The 21705-nt window shown below is 49.6% G+C and overlaps 1 protein-coding gene across 3 annotated transcripts in view; it reads right to left on the bottom strand.

The window, feature by feature from the left end:
* GFOD1 (Gfo/Idh/MocA-like oxidoreductase domain containing 1) overlaps positions 1–21705 on the bottom strand; it is an 80392-nt gene that overhangs the window by 12500 nt on the left and 46187 nt on the right. Inside the window, exon 5 of one of the 3 annotated variants that reach the window (XR_003676890.2) lies at positions 7207–7222. The exons of 1 other annotated variant lie outside the window; for it this stretch is intronic. Coding sequence is in view for 1 of the 2 variants with exons in the window: in XM_055079493.1 (XP_054935468.1) it covers positions 19094–19119 (26 nt within the window). In the remaining variant the exon portion in view is untranslated. Of the gene's footprint in view, positions 1–7206; positions 7223–19030; positions 19120–21705 lie in introns of those variants that run through there. One more of the 3 variants, XM_055079493.1, reaches the window with a different exon arrangement.

The following is a 21705-nucleotide window of genomic DNA, read 5'->3' as shown; positions in this document are numbered from 1 at the left end:
CAATGAAGCCCGTGAGCCACAACTACTGAACCCACGTGCCACAACTACTGAAGCCTGTGTGCCTAGAGCCCGTGCTCCACAACAAGAGAAGCCACTGCAATGAGAAGCCCGCGCACCGCAACGAAGAGTAGCCCCCGCTCGCCGCAACTAGAGAAAGCCCGCGGGCAGCAATGAAGACACAATGCAGCCAAAAATAAACTAATTAATTAAAAAAAAAAAAAAGCCCTTTGTCTTGTCTCTTTGGAGTGCTTTTGAAACACCCCGTTACAATGGCCAAGAAAACTGTCCAAGATGGCCAAGTTCAAATGGCTTATCTTAGCATCAAAACCTTCTTCAAAGCAGAGACTGGGTTTGTGTATAAACACCTTCTGTGTAGCCATGATGTTCTATGTAGTGAAATGAAAGTGGAAAATTGGGGGGAAATTAATTTGGGGGGAAATCACGATCAAATGGGGCTCAGAGAATAAACTGTTGCAAACGGATTTAGTCAGATGGCTTTTCCTGAGTCACTGAATTTCATCAGGAGAGAACTTCGAACACAAACCCTTTGTTTAACGTAGCTGGTGATGAAATAAATAGGGTGACTCCGACCCGACCCCCTCCCCTCGTCACACCCTTCCAACTGACTTTCCGAGATTGCCCAAACAAAGAGCAGAAGTTCAAAGAATCTCTTCTCTTGGGTCAGCTCCCAGAGTATGGGAGCACTTGCCTTTGCTCCCAGGAAAACCTGTGATCTGGTGAAGGTATGTGAGAAGCGTGCCCTTCCCTACGCGACACTGCAGAAGGGAGAGTGGCCCGGGGCCTGTCACGGGACTGTTTGTCTCCATGTGGAGAATGTTTATGAACGGACACATTCGCTCTCCAGCTCAGGAAATAGCTGCCTGGTCAGAACACAATTGAACCTGACCTTGGGCCCCAGCTGTGGCAGGCAGAGGTTAATTTCCTTTCCTCCTCCGCAGGACCCAGGGTTGATTGTCTTCTGGTGCCTAATTACATTTTCTGCACAATACAGCATGCACCTTATCTCGGGCAGCAGGCAGCCAGGCCAAAGCTTCCCCTGGTTCCTCCCTATGGTTTGAAGTAGAAGTTTGATAAGGGGCACATTTCACTTTAAAACAAAACAAAACAAAACACTGTTAATTGTGAGGAAAAAGTACTTTTTCTACCGGTACTTTTTCCTCCAGTAAAAATGTACATTTGCTTGTGAGAACCTCCCCATGTGACCTGGCAGGGAGAAAATAGAAAGCAGCCATGAAAAGGAGCTCAGGTGAACAACTTAGGACCTGGAGAAAAGTAGGCCAGTGGGTGGAAATAAAATCCTGCTACAAGCAAGCAAAAGATTTAATAAGCAGGAGACGGTGTGGCGCTGGCACAGGCCTTGGGCCCCCTACTTTCAGTGTGTTCCTGGCCATCGGTGTGCAATGGCCGTCTCAGTTGGGGTGATACACTTGTTTATTTAAATGTTCATTTATTTGGGGGTGACTTTATTGTCTTTTGGAGAAATGACACATATCCTTTTTTTTGCTTTTTTACTTAACTCAGAAAACTCTAAAGAGCAAAATGTAACTTCTAAATACCACCAGCCATCAAGCAACCATCCTTAAATTAGGTGACCGCGATCCAGTTATATCTTTATGTACACGTACGGTTAGGAAGATGGGTAGATTTATAGGTAAGAAATAATTTAAAAGGGACTTTACCACACGCTATCCTTTCAGTATTTGAACTTGACAGATAAGAAAGAAACTGAAATGAAACAGAATCCGCCGAATTTCTGAAAAGATACAGATTTCAAGCCTGGCAGGATTCTGAAGGCAGGGTGAACGTCCAAGGCCAACTGAGGTAAATGACGTCAGAAAGGCAGGTAGCACGGGGAAATAAAACCCCAAGCCCTAAGAGATTTGAACTGTTTTCCTTGGCCCTCTGGAGAGATGCCATCAGTTGAGATAGGGTGGCCTGCTCTGGACTCAGTTTTCTGGAAGCCCAGGGCCTGGCTTTAACACCGCAGCTGGCTCACGCTGCATTTGCGTAGATTATCTGACCTCTTCAGAAGGGAGCATCTACCTAGTGGCTGGTAAATTCTGACAGTAACAATGAAGGTGGAAAGGAGGTTGCTAGTCACTGAGTATGCTGGCAGCAGAAAAGCAGGGCACAATGTGAAAGCTCAGAATTCGTATCAGGGGACTCCCAGGATAGACCGACGGAGGTCTGACCAGTTTGGATGAAAGATGAAAAAGAGAAGGGAAAGAGTGAGGGAGGGAGAGGGGGGTGGGAGAAAAAGACACAGCTGGCAACCCTGACGCTGAAACCCAAAACCTTATCTACCCCTAACCCCACCCCTTACGCTGTCTGGGCAGCGGAGGGCACGTCATTACTCACACAGCGAAGCAGTTTAACCTCAAGGAGACAGTGGGAAATGCTTTCAAAGTAACCAGGGCCTCGTAGCCAGGTGTATGATAAAGCCTCAAGCTCAGGAAGAGCCAGGGCCCTACCAAGAGCCAAGTTCACGTGTAGCCCTGTCGGCCACTGTCCTTGTCCCCCAGCACTGCCAGAAGGGAGGAGGAACAACAGAAGGAAGGTTCCAGGCAAGGGGACACCTTAAGTCAGAGACTCCAGCTGTGAAAACAGCGGCTCCAGGCCCTGAAGGAGTCAAACCTCTGGCTGTCGGCCAGCCTCCTCCACTACGAGGGGAGGACCCAGAGAGATTCCAGCTGTCCGTTCTTATCCAGCTGCAACGGGCAGCCTGTTCTCCTCAGATGCAGGGACAGAGCGTCACCTGGGAGACATCCTGCCCCCCACACGGAGGTCAGCGGTTGGCCCCCAAGATGAAGGCCTGTCCTCCCAGCCTGTGACAGGAACCAGGCCTGCGGGTAAAAGAGCACACGGGCATTTTCTTCTCTCAACAAATTGAGATTAGACGTCTCCTCACCTGACACTAGCACGGTCTCCGGTGAGAGACCTGGGCTAAGCCTTTGCTTCCGAGGCTGCGTACACAGGCTCAGCGCATGGGCTTTGGAACCAGGATGCCCAGTTCTGGCTCTGCTGCTTTCTCAAGTTCTTTGTGCCTCTGTCTCCTCATCTGTAAAATGGGAGGAATATTCGTAGCTACCTTAGAGCTACTGCAGGGATTAGAGGAGTTGGCCCATGCAGAGTGCTGAGCACAGTTCCAGGACACCGGAAGGGCCGTGAGGGCCATTACTACCTCTGAGCCCTTAATAAGTGCCAGGGGCTAAATTGCGTCCCTGGAAATTCATATGTTGAAGTCCGTACCCCCAGTACCTCAGAATGTGACTGCACTTGGAGAGAGGGTCTTTCAAGAGGTCATTAAGGCAAAGGAAGTCACGAGGGTGGGCCCTAATCCAGTACGACTGGTGTCCTTATAAGAAGGAGAGATTAGGACACAGACGTGTATAGAAGGAAGACCACGTGAAGACACAGGGAAAAGGCGGCCGTCTACAAGCCCAGGGAGAGGCCTCAGAAGAAACCAACCCTGCCAACACCTTGATCTCAGACTTCTAGCCTCCCGAACGCGAGGAAATAAATTTTGTTGTTGAAGCCACCTGGTCCATGGTACTTTGTTACGGCACCCCCAGCAAACTAAAACACATACAGGTTGACTATTATTTTAGCAGAACTGACATTCAGCCAGTGTGAACCCATGTGGAAGTAGAGCCAGTGTCACATCTGATTGGTGATCAGTTATTAAATATTTTTAACAACTGCCCCCTCCCCACCTCCTGTTAGTCTTATCCCAGAGGTGCTTGCTCACCCTTGTGTGAGAGAATCAGCCTTTTGCTACAGAATCAGTGAGAATGGGTCTGCTTTCTACCCCCTCATCTGGCCTCCCCTTCTGGGCTCACACAGTCCAGGGCCCTGCATCCTCTCAGCATCTCTGCCTCCCTTCTTTGAAGCATGAAAGTTGCAGCAGTGAAGGGGTGAAGGGGGCTCCTCTGAGCAAGGCCATCACCAAATCCTCATCTGAGGAGCCCCTGGGTTCCTGTCTGCTTCAGAGAGTGTAGCATCTGAGGGATGTGACAGGGTTGCTATGACAACAAGCACGCACGCTGTTTGCTCAGCACCGTTCAGTCTCCCAGGCAGTCTCGGTGCCACCCACTGTACACGCAAGAAGCCCAGGGAAATCTGAACGGGAAAGAAGTTGTACCAGAGCACTGAGTACACCCTGGCTGATGGCCCCCCTTGCTCTGTCACCAAGTTAGCCTTGGCCATCACGTCCCCCAGAAGGTCTGCACCTGAGACTATGTTCTGCTGTCACCTGGCATTCGCTTTCTCTTGTAAGGTTGCTGGCCACACGAATTGGTGGAGCATTTGCCCACAGTGCCCTGACCCTTTCACACTCTCTCAGGCAGCAGGAGAAAGGAGCAGAGGTGAACTTCCAGTCTCACAAATCTGTCTGGGGAGAGGCAGCGTGGTGAGCAGGTCACCAACTGCTAGGGACTGTTTAGCTGTTACTGGCCTCCACTCTGTCCTGCCACCACGGTACGTGAGCCCAGGCAGAGTCGGCAAAGGACGATGAAGAGGAACAAGCATGCATTCCTCAGCCAAGGTAATCAAAAGAAGAGGTCTGGTCCAAGAAAAACGAATACAATCTTTTTCTAATCGAAGGTACCCACAGGGGCATTCAGTCCAGAAGGGCAGGGAGCTCCCACATGGCTGGAATTTAGCTCTTTATTCTCCTCATCTAAAGTAAGCCAAGGGTGAGGAAACATGAAAAGAATGTCTGAGCATTCTTTGGCCAAATTGGGAGGGGGAGGAAGCACTGCTCTGAAGCATGCATTGCCCCCTCCCACCAGGGCCACACCAGCTACCACTGGCTGGCACGTCAAGCAGCCTGTGCTTCCCTCAAACTAGCACGTGTGTGAACCAACCCACAGCAAAAGCAAACAAACAACCTGGCAGAGCAGCCCCCAAGACTCTGCTGAGCGAACAGGGTTCAATCTCATAGTTCAATTTGGTTCCGTCTCTTGAACAGATTACAGAGAGCAGCAATGCCTTCGGGAATTATACAGCACAAAGATGTTCGCTGTAAAGAGGCCAACAGAAAACGCATGAGATGGCTAAGCCCCTAAAACCATCACAGAAATCAGGTTCTGGAGTTTACAGGTGATGTTTTTCCTCTGCTTTACAGTTGCCAAAGCAAACCACGTTTGTTATACAGAGAAGGGCTTGTTAATACCAGTCCCATGCAAGTTTTATCCACCTGTAGAAGGCTGCCACTTAAGAGGAGGTTACTCTGTCCCCCAGTCAGGCTAAGTGTCATTAAACCACTTCTAAGCACCCACTGATAGGCCACGTGCTCTGGGGAGACCACAGGAGAAAAACAAAGCGCGGCCCCTGTTCATTAGCATCTTGCCATCTGGATGGGGAGAAAAGATGTGCATGTTTGGAAATGACTGGAGATGGCAGTGCGGTCACACAGGATGGAGGGCCAGATCGCGTGACACAGGTATCAGTGCTTAAGAATTTGGAGAGCGCCAGAGTCACCCAGCCCTACCGCACATCCAACCAACTAAACAAAACTAGTCAGCAAAGGCTGGAGAGGCCGAAGGGCCGAGCTCCTGGGTCTGAAATGGGGCAGGTGGTGTATGTGGTGGCTCAGGGTCGTCAGGGCCGTCTCTGGCCGGACACACTGCCCAGCACAGAGTCGGAGAGAGTGAGTCTGAGGGCAACTTCTGGCACCACCACTTGCTACATGCATGACCTTGGGCCCCTCGCAGGATCCCCCTGGGCCTCCACAGCTCCAGCTGTAAGTGGAGACTGATAAACAGGACTCACATCACTGGGTGGTCAGAGAAAGAGCTTCTGCACAGTGCCTGGCACACAGGAAGCGCCTGATAAGTGTCAGGTGTCACTACCGTGGGTCTGGACTTCTAAAGGGCTTCCCTCCAGCTAATGGCAGGAGTCAGGATATTCAGTCTAAGGTAAAAGACAGATTCGTTAACAGAAAGCGATTTTAATTTTAAACAAGACGAGGGAGATTGTTTACAAAACTGAAACAGACTCACAGTCATAGAAAACGAAGACAAGAAAATAAGCTATGGTAACCCAAGGGGAAAGGGAGGGGGGAGGGATAAATTAAGAGCTTGGGATTAACAGATACACACCACTATGTATAAAATAAACAGCAAGGATTTACTGTAGAGCACAGGGAACCATATTCAGTCTCTTACAATAACCTACAACGGAAAAGAATTTTTAAAAATGCACACACACACACACACATATATATAACTGAATCACTTTGCTGTACACCTGAAACTAACATAATATTGTAAGTCAACTATACTTCAATGAAAAAAAAAAAAAGGGGGGGGGAGGGAGAGGCCCTAGAGTGCCATGAATATGGCGTTAGTCAGAAGAGGCTGTAAGTCAGAGTGAAGGCCACTGTCACCCCAGCTCGTGGTTAGGAACAGAAGGCTGCCTGCTGTTCCTGCGGGTGACCAGCAGCTGCAGGCGTCAAAGCAGGGAACTGAAGTCAACCCTGAAGGCAAGGGTGTCCCAGAACACCTAGCGGCAGGGAATGAGCCCAGCCGCCTGCTGCAAGGACTCACTCTTCACTGCCTGGATCCAGGTCACCCCCCGGCGCCGTCACCCACCTCGGTGAGAACACATAGAATATTCCTCAGAGGCTGGACCCAGACACCGTCCCTTTCTCATGTCCTCTTAAAAGTCAGTGCCCTCCCCTCCTCCACCTTTTCCAGAACTTGAACATACAAATCTCCTCATGAGATCATTCTAGAACATGCCTGATCACAGGAAACATGACCTTTCTTTGCCAGCCAGTCTGCCCTGCCCTTCCGTCCACTGAGCCCCTTCAACACCGACATCCCCTCTGAGGGAGGGCGTTCTCTCTCCTGAAATGAACGCAGTATGATTGAGTCACCCCCTCCCCCCTCCCCACCTTGTCTTGGCCACCCAAGCTCAGAACACCAAACACGGCTCTCAGCACGTGGATGCTGCTGGGCATGGTGCAGCCCCGAAGGTAGCTACAGACCTGGGATGCCTTCCTACCCTCATGTTTCCTCAGGGTGAGGCATCTGTCCAAGTCCTGGACCAGGGCGGACGGGGGGTGGTGAGGATCTGGCTTCACCTCTGCAGGGCATCAAGTAATAGACCGGAACCTGTGTGGGTCTGGCTTCAATATCTGGGCAAAAGCTGACTTGTGTGATGGCTCACGAAGATCTGTTTTGGACCATGGAGAGGGCTAAATGAGATAATGAACGCAAAGCACGCAGCTTAGCGCTTGGCACACGATAGCCACTCGCCTACCCGGTCATTAGCGTTATTATCTGTCCGTTTATTATGATTAGTGTTCAGTTTTCTACTCATTCATTCAACAAACATGGACCATGTTTTTTTAGCATCAACCATGTGCCAGGCACACATGGTCCCAGCCCGCCTGGAATTTAGAATCTAGTTGGGGAGACAGCCAATAAACAAGTAAACAGAGAGAGACATCATTTCAGGTCGTGGAAGGGCTCGGAAGGACTCAAATGGAGTCGGTGACAGGGCATAACAGGAGGGAACTTGCTGTCGATGGTGTCACCAGGGAAGGCCTCCACGAAGTGACGCTTAAGCTAAAATCTTAAGGATGAGAAAAAGCAAGAGAGGAGAAACCAAGCAGTCTGAGTGGAGGGGATAGCACACATGATGGCCCTGGGGTGGGCGGAAGCTTGGCAGGTCCAAAAAATGGCAGAAAGTCAGTATGGCTGGCACGCCACCACAAGGGAAAGTGTCGCCGGGTGAGGTGGGAGAGCTGGGCAGGGGCTAGAGCCGTCGGCCTCGGAAGGACGTCTGATTTCTATCCTAAGGGGCCGGGAGTCTCTGAAAGCTGTTAGTAGATGTATTACACTTTCTTCACTTATTCACAGCAAACACTTATATCTGTCCATTATTTAGCACTCAGTATGTGCCAGCCTCTGTGATAGGAATTTTACTTGCGTTATCTAAGCAACATAGCAGTGATGGATACTAGGGTGGTGGAGACAGGGACAGAGAAGTGGACAGATCTGAGACGTACATAGAGCAAAGAGAGCAGCTAGGCTTTGCTGGTAGGATGAATGGGGCTCAGGGAAGAAACTAGCTCAGACACGGCCACTGGCTTCTCCAACTACGGCATCATCATCATTATCATCTCCCAGGCACGATTATCGTCTAACCAAAGGACAAGATTAACTCAGTCAACTTATTTATAGAGCACCAACTATAAACATGGCATGCTGAAGGGCAGTGTGCTCAATAAGAAGCACGTGCTAGGTTCTCCTGCACTCTGGCGTACTCTGGTACTCCGTGCTTTACTTACTGCCAATGGCTGAGTCTAGAAATAACTTCCAAAACAACCTGACAACTGCTCAATGGTCCAGTTGATTTAAGTCAGCTCCAAGAGCAAAGCCAGGGGACAAACCTAAAGACACGAAGTACCAGTGCTGTTACCAATGCAACGGTGCCGCTAGTACAGATGGCGTCACTTAGCGTGAAGGGCTTCTTCTTGCGTCAAGCAGCCTGTCAGACAAAGACCCGGAACAATGTCAGCTCAAAACAGCAACAAAGCCCTCAGCCCAGGGACAGCTTCTCAAAAAGGCAGCAGTAAAGAATCGCTGGGACACGGGGTTCTTTCAACCACAGCATGAATAACGCCATCAGCTGCCACGTCATCACTGAAACAATAATGCATGTCTGGACTGGGAACCTGCTGGGAAGTGATGAAGCTGAAAGAGTCGAATCCACCCTCAGCGGGGATCACACACGCTCATTTTAGTAAGACTGCATTTGGGAAGACATGGACCACGTTCATCAACGTACAGATGAATTACACCACAATATGCAGCAGGTGTACTGAGGAAACAAAAACAAAGTGAGAAGAGAAAGGGACTTTCTAAAGGGGAATGCCTTGGGTGAATGCCCGAGCCTGGGAGGATGGGTTAACTTGTAGGTAAGGAGAGAGAAAGGCATCAATCAGACTTACTTGACCTGGCTTCCACCCCACACCTGGACTAAGGCTGTCATTGTTAGAAGCCAGCCACTCCCCCACTCTAAAGTCTAAACCAAAGCCACTGCGGGGGACAGGCAAGACTATAAATCATAACAAAATACGGAACGCGCCTTCCAAAAAATGAACGCTGGAATTGCAGTAAACAGTCATCTCTCGGGTGGGTAATTGTCCCTCCCTTGTTAATTTCTCTCCTGAGATGCAAAAGTCCAACCCAGACGCACAGTCCGACTGACACACAGCTGATCAAACTAGAGTCTGCCGCAGAACGTGCAGCCCTCTGGATGATTCCCCTGGCATGGGAGAAGTTTTATGTTTGTATTCCAGCCTTCAGTTTGTTCATCCTTTCCTTTAACAGAACAAGGCAAGTCATGCAGCCCCTGACATCTTGAAAATTATGAATGTGGAGGCCATAAAAAGTGGCACAGAGAAGTCTGCCCTAAATTCAAACCCAGACCACCACTTGGAATTTCTCTCTAGAAGCCCAGAGTATTGGTTTCATCAGTCACTGCTGCTCCTTATTTCTTTTCTTTTTTTTTTTTTCCTTATTTCTTATTCAACTCTTCCTTGGAACTGTAAGATGTTAAAGCTGAAAGGCATCTTAGAAACCAAGCTGTCTAGGGCTCACGTTCAAGATTAAGCAACAGGGGACTTCCCCGGTGGCACAGTGGTTAAGAATCCGCCTGCCGGTGCCGGAGACACGGGTTGGCACCCTGGTCCGGGAAGACCCCACATGCCACGGAGCAACTAAGCCCGTGCGCCACAACTACTGAGCCTGCTCTCTGGAGCCCACAAGCCACAACTACCAAGCCCGCGTGATGCAACTACTGTAGCCTGTGCACTTGAGCCCATGGTCCGCAAGAAGAGAAGCCACCACAGTGAGAAGCCCACGTACCGCAACGAAGAGCAGCCCCAGCTCGCTGCAACGAAGACCCAACATAACCAAAAAAAAAAAAAAAAAAAAAGATTAAGCAACAGACCTAGCAAGGATGATGCTTGCAGGCACACATCTAGTAGAGCTAGAAGGAAAAGTAAGGTCTCCTGAGCCCTGGTCTAGTGAGCGCCTTCCTGGTATACTGGGAAATGTTTCTCAGCCCTTTTTACTAAACTTATCAATAACGCAAAGCCCTAGAAGGAAGTCCAACAGGTGCTGAAGCTGGTGGGACATTCAAAATGCATCCTGACGATTGTCTGTCCAGTGCTTCCTGGCTGGATTGTATAGTTGCAGAGCTCTGGCAGGTGGTTCCTGGTTTTGCGAGGTTTTTTCTTAAGTTCCCATCCAGCAGAAGGCTTGGCATGGACGGAAAGAAACAGATGGCTCTGGCCCAAGTGTGGGCTGCCATGTTGGACTTCTACTGCATTTCCTGTGGAAGAAAACTTGGAAAGAAAGATTCGTGCCCATTTGAGAGGAAAGCGTCTTTCCAAAAAGAGATGGATGTGATGGAGGCTTGGAGAGCACGATTTCAATGAGGAACAGACTGTTTTAGAAGTTCCTGCTCTTCCCTGGGGGAGGGAGAGCTTTCAGAGCCCTACTCCAAGGAATGGAGTGAAGGCAAACGATGGCTGACCTCCCTACCCTGTGTGCTCCTGGGTACCACTCCTCACACCCCACTCTGCCACCATCTCCTGCCCCCCGGACTGTGGCAGGAGCTGCTGCTCTCCTTTCTTCCCGCCCCTGTCTCCTGCTAAACCAGAGCCAGAGCCAGCCGTGGGAAGCAGAACATCAGGTCACATCGTCATCCTGCTACCAACACTCCGGTGGCTTTGCAGTACATCTAACACAGAGTCTGAGTCCTTGCTGTGGCTTCCTGAGCGTCCTCGGTGCCTCCCGCCCCTGACTCTACCCCTGCTCACCCCTTCATGGTCCCCTGGCCTCCCCCATCACAGAACACGTCAAACTCGCTCGAACCCCTTTGTGCCGGCTTTCCCTCCACCCGGAGCATCCAACCTGTGAATGTCCCCAGAGTCACCAGTCTCGCTTCCTAAAAATCTCTACTCAAACGTCAGAGGACGCTTCTCTGGCCCCCTGAGGGGAGCCAGCCCCTCCCGCCTCCTGCCCCATCACTCTCTGTCCCCTCCCGACTCTCTGCTCCCGGACAATGCGCACGTCCCAGCTGCGGGGCTGCAATCACTCCTTCGGTGTTTCTCTTCCCCGCGCTGGAAGCTCTGAGCACCATGTGAGCAGGCCTTGGTCTGTCTGTTTGCTTTCCTGTCTGGGTCAACAGCAGGCACACAGAAGGAACTTAATACATACCTGTTGGCTTGCATGGAACTGAACCCACGCCTTTAAACTTGGTCTGGATGGAGAAAACACCACTTCCGCTGGAAAACCCAAGGCCGGTGGGACCCTCTGGTTTCTTTGTATACATAGATTTGTTTCTGAATATATACCCTCCCATCTGTCCCCGTAGCCCTGCTTTTGAAGAGTGACAACCAAGCCTCAGGGAACGCTACAGGGAGGCCTGGCAGGGAGGCCGAGGAAGCAGGATCAGCGGACAAATTCCCAGAGGGACAGGGCCACCCGGGGCTCAGATCTCAAGCACAGCCCCGGTGACACTGAGGCATCTCTCCGTGGAAGATCCCATCCCATCTCGTTCTGAGACACAGCTAACTTATGTGTGGAAAGCAGAGGAAGTTAAGAGCGGCAGAGAAGAGCAGAGGACAGCCAGAAGCTGCCATAAACCAAGACGACCCCAGAGCCCTCCTGCAAACATCCCAACTCTGTGAGAACAAAGGTCTGTGTTTTCTCTTTCCAATACGATGCCTCTAATTTGCATCACGTGGAAACGCAATAAAAGAGCTGCTGTCTTTTTCTCTAAGTCTCCGGAATAAACTTGGTCAGGTGTCTATCTTAACTTCTGGGGCTTCTATTTATGCAGCTGGCTGATGCCTCTACTTCAACAAAGGGCTGATTTTCCAAGTCTAGGAAGAAGTAGGCAGGGGCCGCCCTCCTCTGTGTGGGAGCGTGACATGGCACTAAAGCTACGCTGCAATGTGTTTTAAGAGTGCTTGTTTTAAATTCCACGCTCAGTAATTGTGTTTAGAAGAATTCACTCTAAACAGGATGTCACAAATCAGGCAAAAAGTTACTTGCAAAGATATTCATCTCAGCACGATAATAGAAAAAAGCTGGAAACAACCTAAATATCTCAAAATAAGACTGATTATGCATGTAAAATTCTTAGCCCAACAGGGAACTCTGCTCAATATTCTGTAATAACCTAACGGGAAAAGAATTTGAAAAAGAATAGATACATGTTTATGTACAACTGAATTACTCTGCTGTACCTGAAACTAACACAACACTGTTAATCAACGATACTCCGATATAAAATAAATTTTTTTTTTAAAAACAAAACCAAGAATTCTTAGCCCAGTACCTGTCACACAGTGAGTGCTCCGTAAGGGGTAGATATGACATTTTATTGTGAGTAATTAAAGAAAAAGTGTGGTACACTGTAGGATGGATACTTTTTTAAGCTTTTTTTCCCCCTGTTGTATAGTCACATGCCTATAAAAATTTAAGGAAAAGAAAAATAGACAATTACCCTTCAGCAGGAGACTGTCTATCCACCTGTATTTTCAGAAAAGCCCCATCTATCTTTTCCTACCACCCCAAGCCCTGTATCTGACAACTGCACAAAAGGCTATGCCACCCACAAGCTCTGTTCCTTCTACCTGAACTGCTGCTTTATCAGTCGTTTTCAGCCTTCCCTCTGAGAGGCAGATGGGGGGAAAAAAAGCCCCACCATTCTGCAATTCAATCAGCATTTTTAGCATCTACCACGTTTTGTGCTTTCACTGAGATAACTGTCACAAGAGGGACTATGTAGGTTATTGGGTCAGAAGCCCTTCCTGTCTAAGGAGGTTCTCCAGTGAGAGTCCAGAAGGTTTGCTGGGCAAGTATGGCCTTTCTCCACGGCTGTCAATCAAACAGACAGAGAAACCTGTGATGGATACGTCAATGACTGGTTTCTTCCTCTGGGGAGCAACAAGGGGCAAAATCTGAAATGATAAGCTATACTTCCTTCGAGGAGAAATAGTTCTAAGGAAGGAAGAGCACAACTCAGCAGGCTTTCAGAAAACTAGGGCCTGGTTGGGACCCCTCTCCTTCACCTCTCTATATACGCACAATACAGGAACATACACACTCACACACACAGACCTACTCACCTACATGGCAACCACGCACTTGCAAACATACACACAGACACATGTGACTACACAATGCACACATATATGCACACGTATACACACGCACGTGATCTCCCTTTCCTCTAATCATACCCTTCTGCAGTTAAGGCTGCGATTCAGTCCTTAGGTTCTAATGACAACAAAAAGAACAGGAAGTTCACTTTTATGGTTTGTGATGCTGTGAAAACCTCAGGTGGAACCAGAGGCCCATGGAACTCATACCACCCAGCTAGGTGCTCCGAAGAGTAAAAGACAGCAGGTGCTGAGAACGCCACAGCTGGAAGGGACTTAAGAGATCCGCCCCCCGCCGCCCACAGAGGAGGATGCTGAGGCTTACCACGTGATGCTTAGTGTCCCCATGCCGTGCCCTCCCCAGCTCCAACCCCAGTCACCACCCAATAAAACCCCTCCTTCATCCTCCCGCTTTCCCACTTGCTCGGGACTTGGTTTAAATAATGCCTCCATTGGACAAAAGACACTTCCCAAAAAGCAGACGTGTTTCCACATCTACACTGTGACCCTTCGCAAGTAAGTCACTAGCTGTTTCAGGTGGATGTGAACACAGAAAAAGACAGAAGAAAGAAATCCACCTTCCTTTTGATTCAGATCATTTCCATCTCAGTAGGAAGCATGTGTTCACCCAGATACCAGCGGGCTGGTTCCTTTGTTTAAACAAAGGCTTTCCTGAAAGCTACAGGGAACCAGAGGCCGAGGAGTCTTAGCAAGAATTTTTCTCTTAGTGAAAGCAGGAGGTGCTCTGGTGGGAACGCCTTACCCTGGTTTGACAATTCTGGACATTCAGCCAGCTGGGTAAATTGTGTGAATGTGTGTGACTAGCGGTTTTACCCAAGGAACTAGCTTGCGTCCAGCTTGCTTTAGCTGGCTATTTCCTGTACATCGAATGCAGATCCTTTTAAATGCATTTCCTCCCAGATGAAGCACATGCGTTGGGAACAGATGTGATTCTCACGCAGAAGTGGTGTCAGAGGGGCCACGATACCCGTCACAGCTCATCTACTGAACCAGTCTTGAAAACCAACCAAGAGAATGCCTGTGAAAGTCGGTTTCACTTCCAAAAGAAAATAATGGAAGGAAACCCCAGACAGCATCATATCTGAGAATAAATCTAAAGAGCCCAGCATAGTACCTGGCAGACAGAAAGCGACATAAATCTCAGTCTTTCGTTGAGAACATATTCCCATCAACACCTGAAATTCACACACGGTGACAGGGACACTCCTAAGAGGACAGGTTCCTTTACTGAGAACCTGTTATGGGCAAAGCGCCAGTCCAGCTCCTCCCTGTAAGTGTCGCGTGTCTCCCTGACAAGGCAGTCAGACCCACTTTACCATACAGAGGAGGATGCTGAAGGTGCCAATGTTATTCAACAAGGAAGTAGCAGAGCTGGCACTGGAACCGCTTGGATCCAGGAGGCACTCTCTTCCCGCTCCGTTCCGCTGCCTCACGTGAAGGACCTTCTGAAAGTATCTCAGAGAAGGCTCCTTCCTTGGAGATCCTTTATGACCTACCTCCCACCCAAAGCAGCAATGTCCCCAGCAGACGGTCATTCACCCTTTGCTTAAATAACTACAGTGACAATGGGCTCAGAGAGTTGCCACTCCATGGCTGAGTTGTGAACCAACTGTCAAAAGTTCTGTCTCGGGCTTCCCTGGTGGCGCAGTGGTTGAGACTCCGCCTGCCGATGCAGGCGACGCGGGTTCGTGCCCCGGTCCGGGTGGATCCCGCGTGCCGCGGAGCGGCTGGGCCCGTGGGCCATGGTCGCCTGGCCTGTGCGTCCGGAGCCTGTGCTCCGCGACGGGAGAGGCCGCGACAGCGACAGGCCCGCGTACCGCAAAAAAAAAAAAAAAAAAAAAAAAAAAAAAAATTCTGTCTCTGCACTGGGCTGAAAGCTGCCCTCACATAACTCGGATCCATTGGTCCTGAGCGTACTCAATTCTGTAACAGATTTTCTGTAACAGATTTTGCAAACATCAGGAAGATGATGTTGACAATGATTATGAGGGCGATGGCATCAATGTTCATCTTAAATCCTCGTCACACGGAGAAGCCAGGTGTCAAGGGGTTCCCTTTCCAGCCTAACACCCTGTCCAGTACATATGGGATATACTTCGATGTGAAAAAAAGAGAAAGCTTAATACATTATGTCACCTGAATGGTGGAATATCATAATACCATTAAAATCAGGTTTCAAAGGACACTCCAAACCATAAGAAAATGCCCACCACATACGGTTAATGAGAACATTATAAAAGTAGTATAATCAGAGTTTTATAAAAAAACAAACAAAAATAAAACTGTAAACAGAAAAATGTATAGAAGGAAATACCAAAAAAAATGGTGGTCACCCTTGATTAATGCAGAGGGCTTTAAAAAATGTCTTCCTTTTGTATTTCTGCATCATTTTGAAATTTTACAATTTTTTTTTTCTTTCTTAAATGTCTTGGACTTAACCATCCAATCTAGGGAACCACCTGTAAGCACATTCATATAAAGATTACAATATTAATAACAGTAGTAATGATAATAGTAACTGTAGCAGCTCTAAAACTTATATTATTTACCCCAAACCAAGCAGCATTCTTGGGACTTCATACATATTAACACATTCAATCCTCACCACAACCCTCTGAGTTAGATACTACCGTTGTCACTGTTTTACAGATGAGAAAAATGAGGTCGGAAAGATTAAGTCACCTGTCAAAGGCCCCAGAACTAGTAAGAGGCAGAGCCAGAAGCAGAAAATGGCTCAAAAACCCGCCCGATCCACTTCTGGGTGTATATCCCAAATTACTGAAAACCAGGTCTTGAAGAGATATCTGCACACCCATGTTCATTGCAGCCTTATTCACAATAGCCAAGAGGGGCAAAGCAACCTAAATACCCATTAACGGATGAATGGATAAAGAAAATGTGATACATACACATACACACACACACACACACACGAACTATTATTCAGCCTTAAAAAGAGATGGAATTCTGACACATGCTACCACATGAGTTGTCCTCATGGAGGAACCTGGAGGGCATCATGCTAAGTGAAATAAGCCAGTCACAAAAGGACAGACATTATATAATTCCACTTACACGCGGTACTTAGAGTAGTCCAAATCATAAAGTAGACTGGTAGTTGCCAAGGGCTGGAGGGAGAGGGAGATGGAGAGTTTTTGTTTAATAGGGGCAGAGTTTCAGTTTTACGAGATAGGAGTTCTGGAGACAGATGGTGGTGATGGTTGTGCAACATTATGACCGTATTAAATACCACTGAGGACTTCCCCGGTGGCACAGTGGTTAAGAAGCCGCCTGCCAATGCAGGGGACACGGGTTCGAGCCCTGGTCCGGGAAGATCCCACGTGCTGCGGAGCAGCTAAGCCCGTGCGCCACAACTACTGAGCCTGCAAGCCGCAACTACTGAGTCTGCGTGCTGCAACTACTGATGCCCACGCAGCTAGAGCCCATGGTCTGCAACAAGAGAAGCCACCGCAATGAGAAGCCCGCGCACCGCCACGAAGAGTAGCCCCCACTCGCCGCAACTAGAGAAAGCCCGTGCACAGCAACAAAGACCCAACGCAGCCAAAAAAATAAATACATACATACATACCACTGAACTATACACTTAAAATGGTTGAGATGGTAACTTTCATGTTATGTATATTTCACCACAAAAAAATTCTGGGAGAAAAGTTCAAAATGAATAAAAACCACCTGAAGATTGTGAGCTTGTGGGGCTACTCAGAGACAGAAACTAGGGTCACAGTCCTCATTCAGGTCTGAAAGCTTCCAGGTCTCCACTCCATGCATCTTCCTGACCAGTACACATGGCCTGAGCACTGCCACCCTGGCCCCTGCCAAGACAAAGCCAACCAGAAGTAGGCTCCATGTGGTTCTTCTAGAAACTAAGCTGAAAATGACAGCCATGTTCACCACTTCTTCCCAGAAAGGAGGAAAAGGGTCTGAGCCGTCCCGCTCACATAGCTGTGGGCACAGGCAGCTGTCACCAAGTTTGATGGGCGCCATCCGATGGGGGAAGCAGGTGAGTCAGGCTGAGGCTGGGTCTCCAGCTCTCTCCCTCTTACCTGCCTCCGCTGCGCCTCCTAGGTGAGGGTTCTGGGCCGAGAAGGCCACATACAACAAGGCAAGCCTCAGGTCCAGCCTGCCTGCTCCTACACGTCAGAAGACACAAGCAGCAGCAAGCCACAGAAACAGCCAAGGATGGGGCTCGATGTCCCACAAACAACCTCGGGTCCATCCTCCCCCAGCCCCTACTGTGTCCTCTGGGTGACAAGGTGGGATGGGAGCTCTAACTGGGGGTGAGACACAGACCTGCCAACTCCCAGTAAAATGACTGCCACCTCTCCTCCGGCCTCCTGAAGCTGCCAAGGTCCCAGGGGCACTGCCTGCCCCTTCAAAGCCTGGGAAGTTGCCTTCTGCCCCTGGGATGCTGAATGAGCATCTTGCTGGTGTCCTACAGGCACCCAAGGAGGGCACGTCACAAGAGCCTGGAGCAGGCAGGAGAGCAGCTCCCCAGAACTCTGGGTAGATGGACACGGCAGACCCCGGGCAAGGGACAACTCAACACCTTACGAGCCAGATGGGACTGGGACTAAGCTAGAGCAGAGGGCAGAGAGCCCCCTACCGGAGGCGGCAAGTTCTCCACAGCTTTCTCCTGCTCTGGGGATGGCAGCCGAGTCCGCTGGGAGAGAACATGGCTCGGGTGCCAGAGGCTGGCGTTCAACTTCAGCGATTTCTTTTATTCCCTGTGTCTTGGGGCACGTTATTTACTGTCTCTGGGCCTCAGGTTTCTCCTCTGCAAAGCAGGACGAGAACAATATTTACTTTGTGTGTTTGTGATGAGCAAAACCCTGGGAAAGCAGTGTCTGAAACCACCAGCAAGCTGGAAATGGCCCTGACATCGTGTGTTGTGGGAACCCACAGACCAAACTCACAGTAAGCGGGGGTTCACAGCACACTGAGTTTTTCCAGTTTGCCTTAATCATCTTGACATTACATTTTGCAGAGTCCGCCCAGGACCCAGGCCGTGGGTCTTCACCTCAAGCCTTGGAAGAGAAAATGGGCCTGCGTGCCGGGGGCGGGGCGGAGAGGGCCGTTGGCCGTCAGAAGATCCAATAACTGTGCAAAAATCCAAATTACCAACTGGGAGACTCAAGGGAGAGAACAGACCTGAGGGAACTAGCAAGAATTAAAAACACAATTTTTAAAAGAACTGCTTCTCAGCCAACTCCTCTGATGTCTTTGGGACACCAGATGACACAGGTCTGAGCTCCTGCATTTCACAGACGCCACCATCATGTCCGATAATAAAGGAGGGTTGATGCCACCACCTGTGCTGGGCCGGGAGTGCCCTTGGATGGTGCACCTCGGGCATGCCGGGGGCCCCGATGGGCACCTCGCCATCTTCGGCAGGTCACTGGACACCAGATGAGCCTCAGGACACTGCAGCCCCTAAGCGTGGGAAGGGACCACTAAACTTTGAGGTCAACCCTGCCAAAAGAGAGCAATGACCAGTCCCTGATGGGAAGCTGATGCCAGCTCCCGGCCGGCCAGATCACGGAAGCCTGTAAGGGTACAAACCTACAGCAACACGATCAACGTTCAGACACACGCGGGCCTGGGACTCCCGGGCACCATACCGACAGGAGATCCAGGTGGGAACAAACTGCCCTTGCTGTCAACCACGTGTCAGCGCTGAACTCCCTTTTCTTCTTGGTGTTAGAAAGAGGAAAGCAGCCCACTTCCGGCGTCTGTAGACGGCTGGTCCCTTCTCTGGCTCGCAAGCCGGGCTGAACGTCCTTGCTCTGGTCTTGGTGCCTCTTGTGACACAACGTGAGCCCTGGTCCAGGGCGACACTCGTCACCGAGCGGTGTGAAAACCGGGGGCTGGGGAGGAAGTGGGGAGCGTGTGAAAGCAGAGGGGGAGGAGGTGCCGCAGAAGCCCACGGCCAGCAGTGGAGACGCAAACTTGACGTTGCCGTTTTCCTGTCACCCTCTCATCTCCAGCACCCAGGGAGACGGTGCCAGCTTTTTACTTCCCCCCGCCTTTCACGCCTGGCACGTTAAAGACGGCTTCAAGCAAAAGAAAACAAAGAAAGGCTCAACTGCTTAAATCATGGCGCTCAGGAGCCGGTAGAGAGTTCTCTCTTTACGTCCACCTGAAGCACCGAGAACCTTCTGTGACAGAACCCCCAGGCCTCCTCCTACTCTCCATTACCTGCTCTTTGATGCCTGCCTCTTGTGACACCACAGCCCAGCTCTAAGCTGACAGTGCGCCCGCCGTCTCCCATCGGGAGCGGAGGACTTTCCGATTACTCAGTTACTAAAGAAGGTCCACCAGGGACCCCACCATGTCCAGCTTACTGCCTGCTTTGTCTTTGACCTGGTTCACAAGTACCTTGTGAGACATCCATCTTTTTGATCATCCAGAAAGTGGAAATAAGTCTCTTAATTAGTACCAAAGTGCCTGAACATGGGATGCTAGCTCGCTAGAAACCCAGGCAAGATCCTAAGAACATGAGCCCAGCCGTGAACCTACAAAGGTGTGCTCCCGGGCGCCTCACAGATGAAACGCAGAGAAAGACCCAGAAGAAATCAAGGCGGGTGGGGGATCTGTTCATTCCAGAAAAGCAAGCAAGGCAGAGGTACCTCCCATGCAGGATGCAAGGCTCCGGCCAGACACACCCCACCTCCCAGTCACCGGCCTCGGCTGCCCGGGCCGGGAAGCGACACAACAGGCTGCCGGGCAGAGCTGGTCCCCGAGCGCCAGGCACGGCACTGTCAAAGGGCTGAGTGGCCCCAACACGAAAGGGTGGCTACGTTCGGGAGCTGGTCCCTTCACATACCATCAGCCAGGACATTCCGCCAGTTGCTGCTGTTTCAAAAACTGCCTGACTGCCTATTTGATTCAAAGGAGGGAGATTTCAGAGACTATGAGAGGTGAGTTCCATGGTCCTTGCAGGCAGAAAAGTATGTGTTTCCTGCTGGTCAAGGTCTTGGAGTCACTCAGGTACTGCTGATACAAAAAGCTTGGCCAGAAACTTTGGTGTGGTGCGTGGGCACCCTGGGCATAATTCAGACACGGGGCTTCTTAGAAACAGCTCTCTGCCCAGGAGTTTCTGGAAGAACCAGACCAGGGCACAACACAATAGTGTGCCGTGAAACTGACTGAGTGGGTTGGTAAAGAGCATCTTTCTTAAAAGAACAGAACAGAAAATAGAGTGCTGTCCTGTGTAATAAGTTCATTCATTTTATATAGTCACATATTATATGTATGTAATATACACGTTACTATGAATATGCTATTATACCTATATTAGATATACACATCCCTGTATATATTGGTGTGGCAAATTGTATTTTTCAAACGTGATTGCAGTATTTATGATCTCACATATTCCTCTAGAATCTTGTCACTTCCTGATGAAGAGGTAGAATCTATGACCCTCCCCTTAGATTTGGGTTAGTTTTTGTAACTGGCGCAGTGAGAAGAAAAAAAAATGCAGTGGAAGTGACGCTATGCGACTTCCAAGGGTCAATTACAAAAGGCGATAAGGCTTCCAGATGACTCACGCTCTCTCTGGAGGCTCACTTTTGGAATTCAGCCACCATGCTGTGAGGAAGCCCAAGCCGCACACAGGTGTTTGTGCCAACGGCCCAGCTGAGACCCCAGTGAACAGCCACGTCAGTTACCAGACGAATGAGTAAATGAGCCTTCAGCTGATTCTAGCCTCTCTCCATCTTTAGAGCCACCCAGACGATCAGCGTAGAGCAGGGATGAGCTTCCCTACCAACCCTGCCCAAATTACAGATTCAGGAGCTACATGACTGCTATAGTTTCAAGCTGCTAGATTTTGGGGTGACTCATTATGCAGCAACAGAGAAGCAGAATCATTGAGCTGCAATATAAAATGTAGCTCCTACATCTATCTCACATCAAAAAAGTTTGGGAAACACTGAACTAGACCATCACTCACTTTATATTCATTCCTTCACTTATTTACTCTACAAATATTTACGGAGCCTGGTACGATGCTGGACGTATTACATGCTATTCGTTCAGTCTTCCCAGCGACGCTGGGAGAGCCCACCTCATTATCATTCCTATTGAACAGAGAGAGAACAAGTGAGGCCCCTGACCCCAGACAACAGGTGACTTCTCAATCCTGCTCAGGGCAACAGTAAGGCAAGGGGAGACAAGGAAGAAGAGCTGACCTTTCCATGGGGAGATGCAACAGAGAAGGCTGCTTCCTGGAGAAGCTCTGTCATAAAAGGCAAGCTTTCAAGAACTCATGTGACTTATTAGAGTTTAGAGTTGGCTTGAAAAATCATCCAACCCAAACCCTCCTTCTACAGATGAGAAATCGGATTCCAGAAAACACAAATTTATGGAGCTAATACATAGCCAAGTTGGGACCAAAATCCCAAAACCCCAATCAGCAGCCTGGTCCTCTTTCCAGCCCGCCACACTCC

Source organism: Physeter macrocephalus, chromosome 18 (genome assembly GCF_002837175.3).
Source record: "Physeter macrocephalus isolate SW-GA chromosome 18, ASM283717v5, whole genome shotgun sequence".
Taxonomy (NCBI): domain Eukaryota; kingdom Metazoa; phylum Chordata; class Mammalia; order Artiodactyla; family Physeteridae; genus Physeter; species Physeter macrocephalus.
Note: the sequence above shows the minus strand (reverse complement) of the source record. Positions and strands in the feature narration are given on the sequence as shown.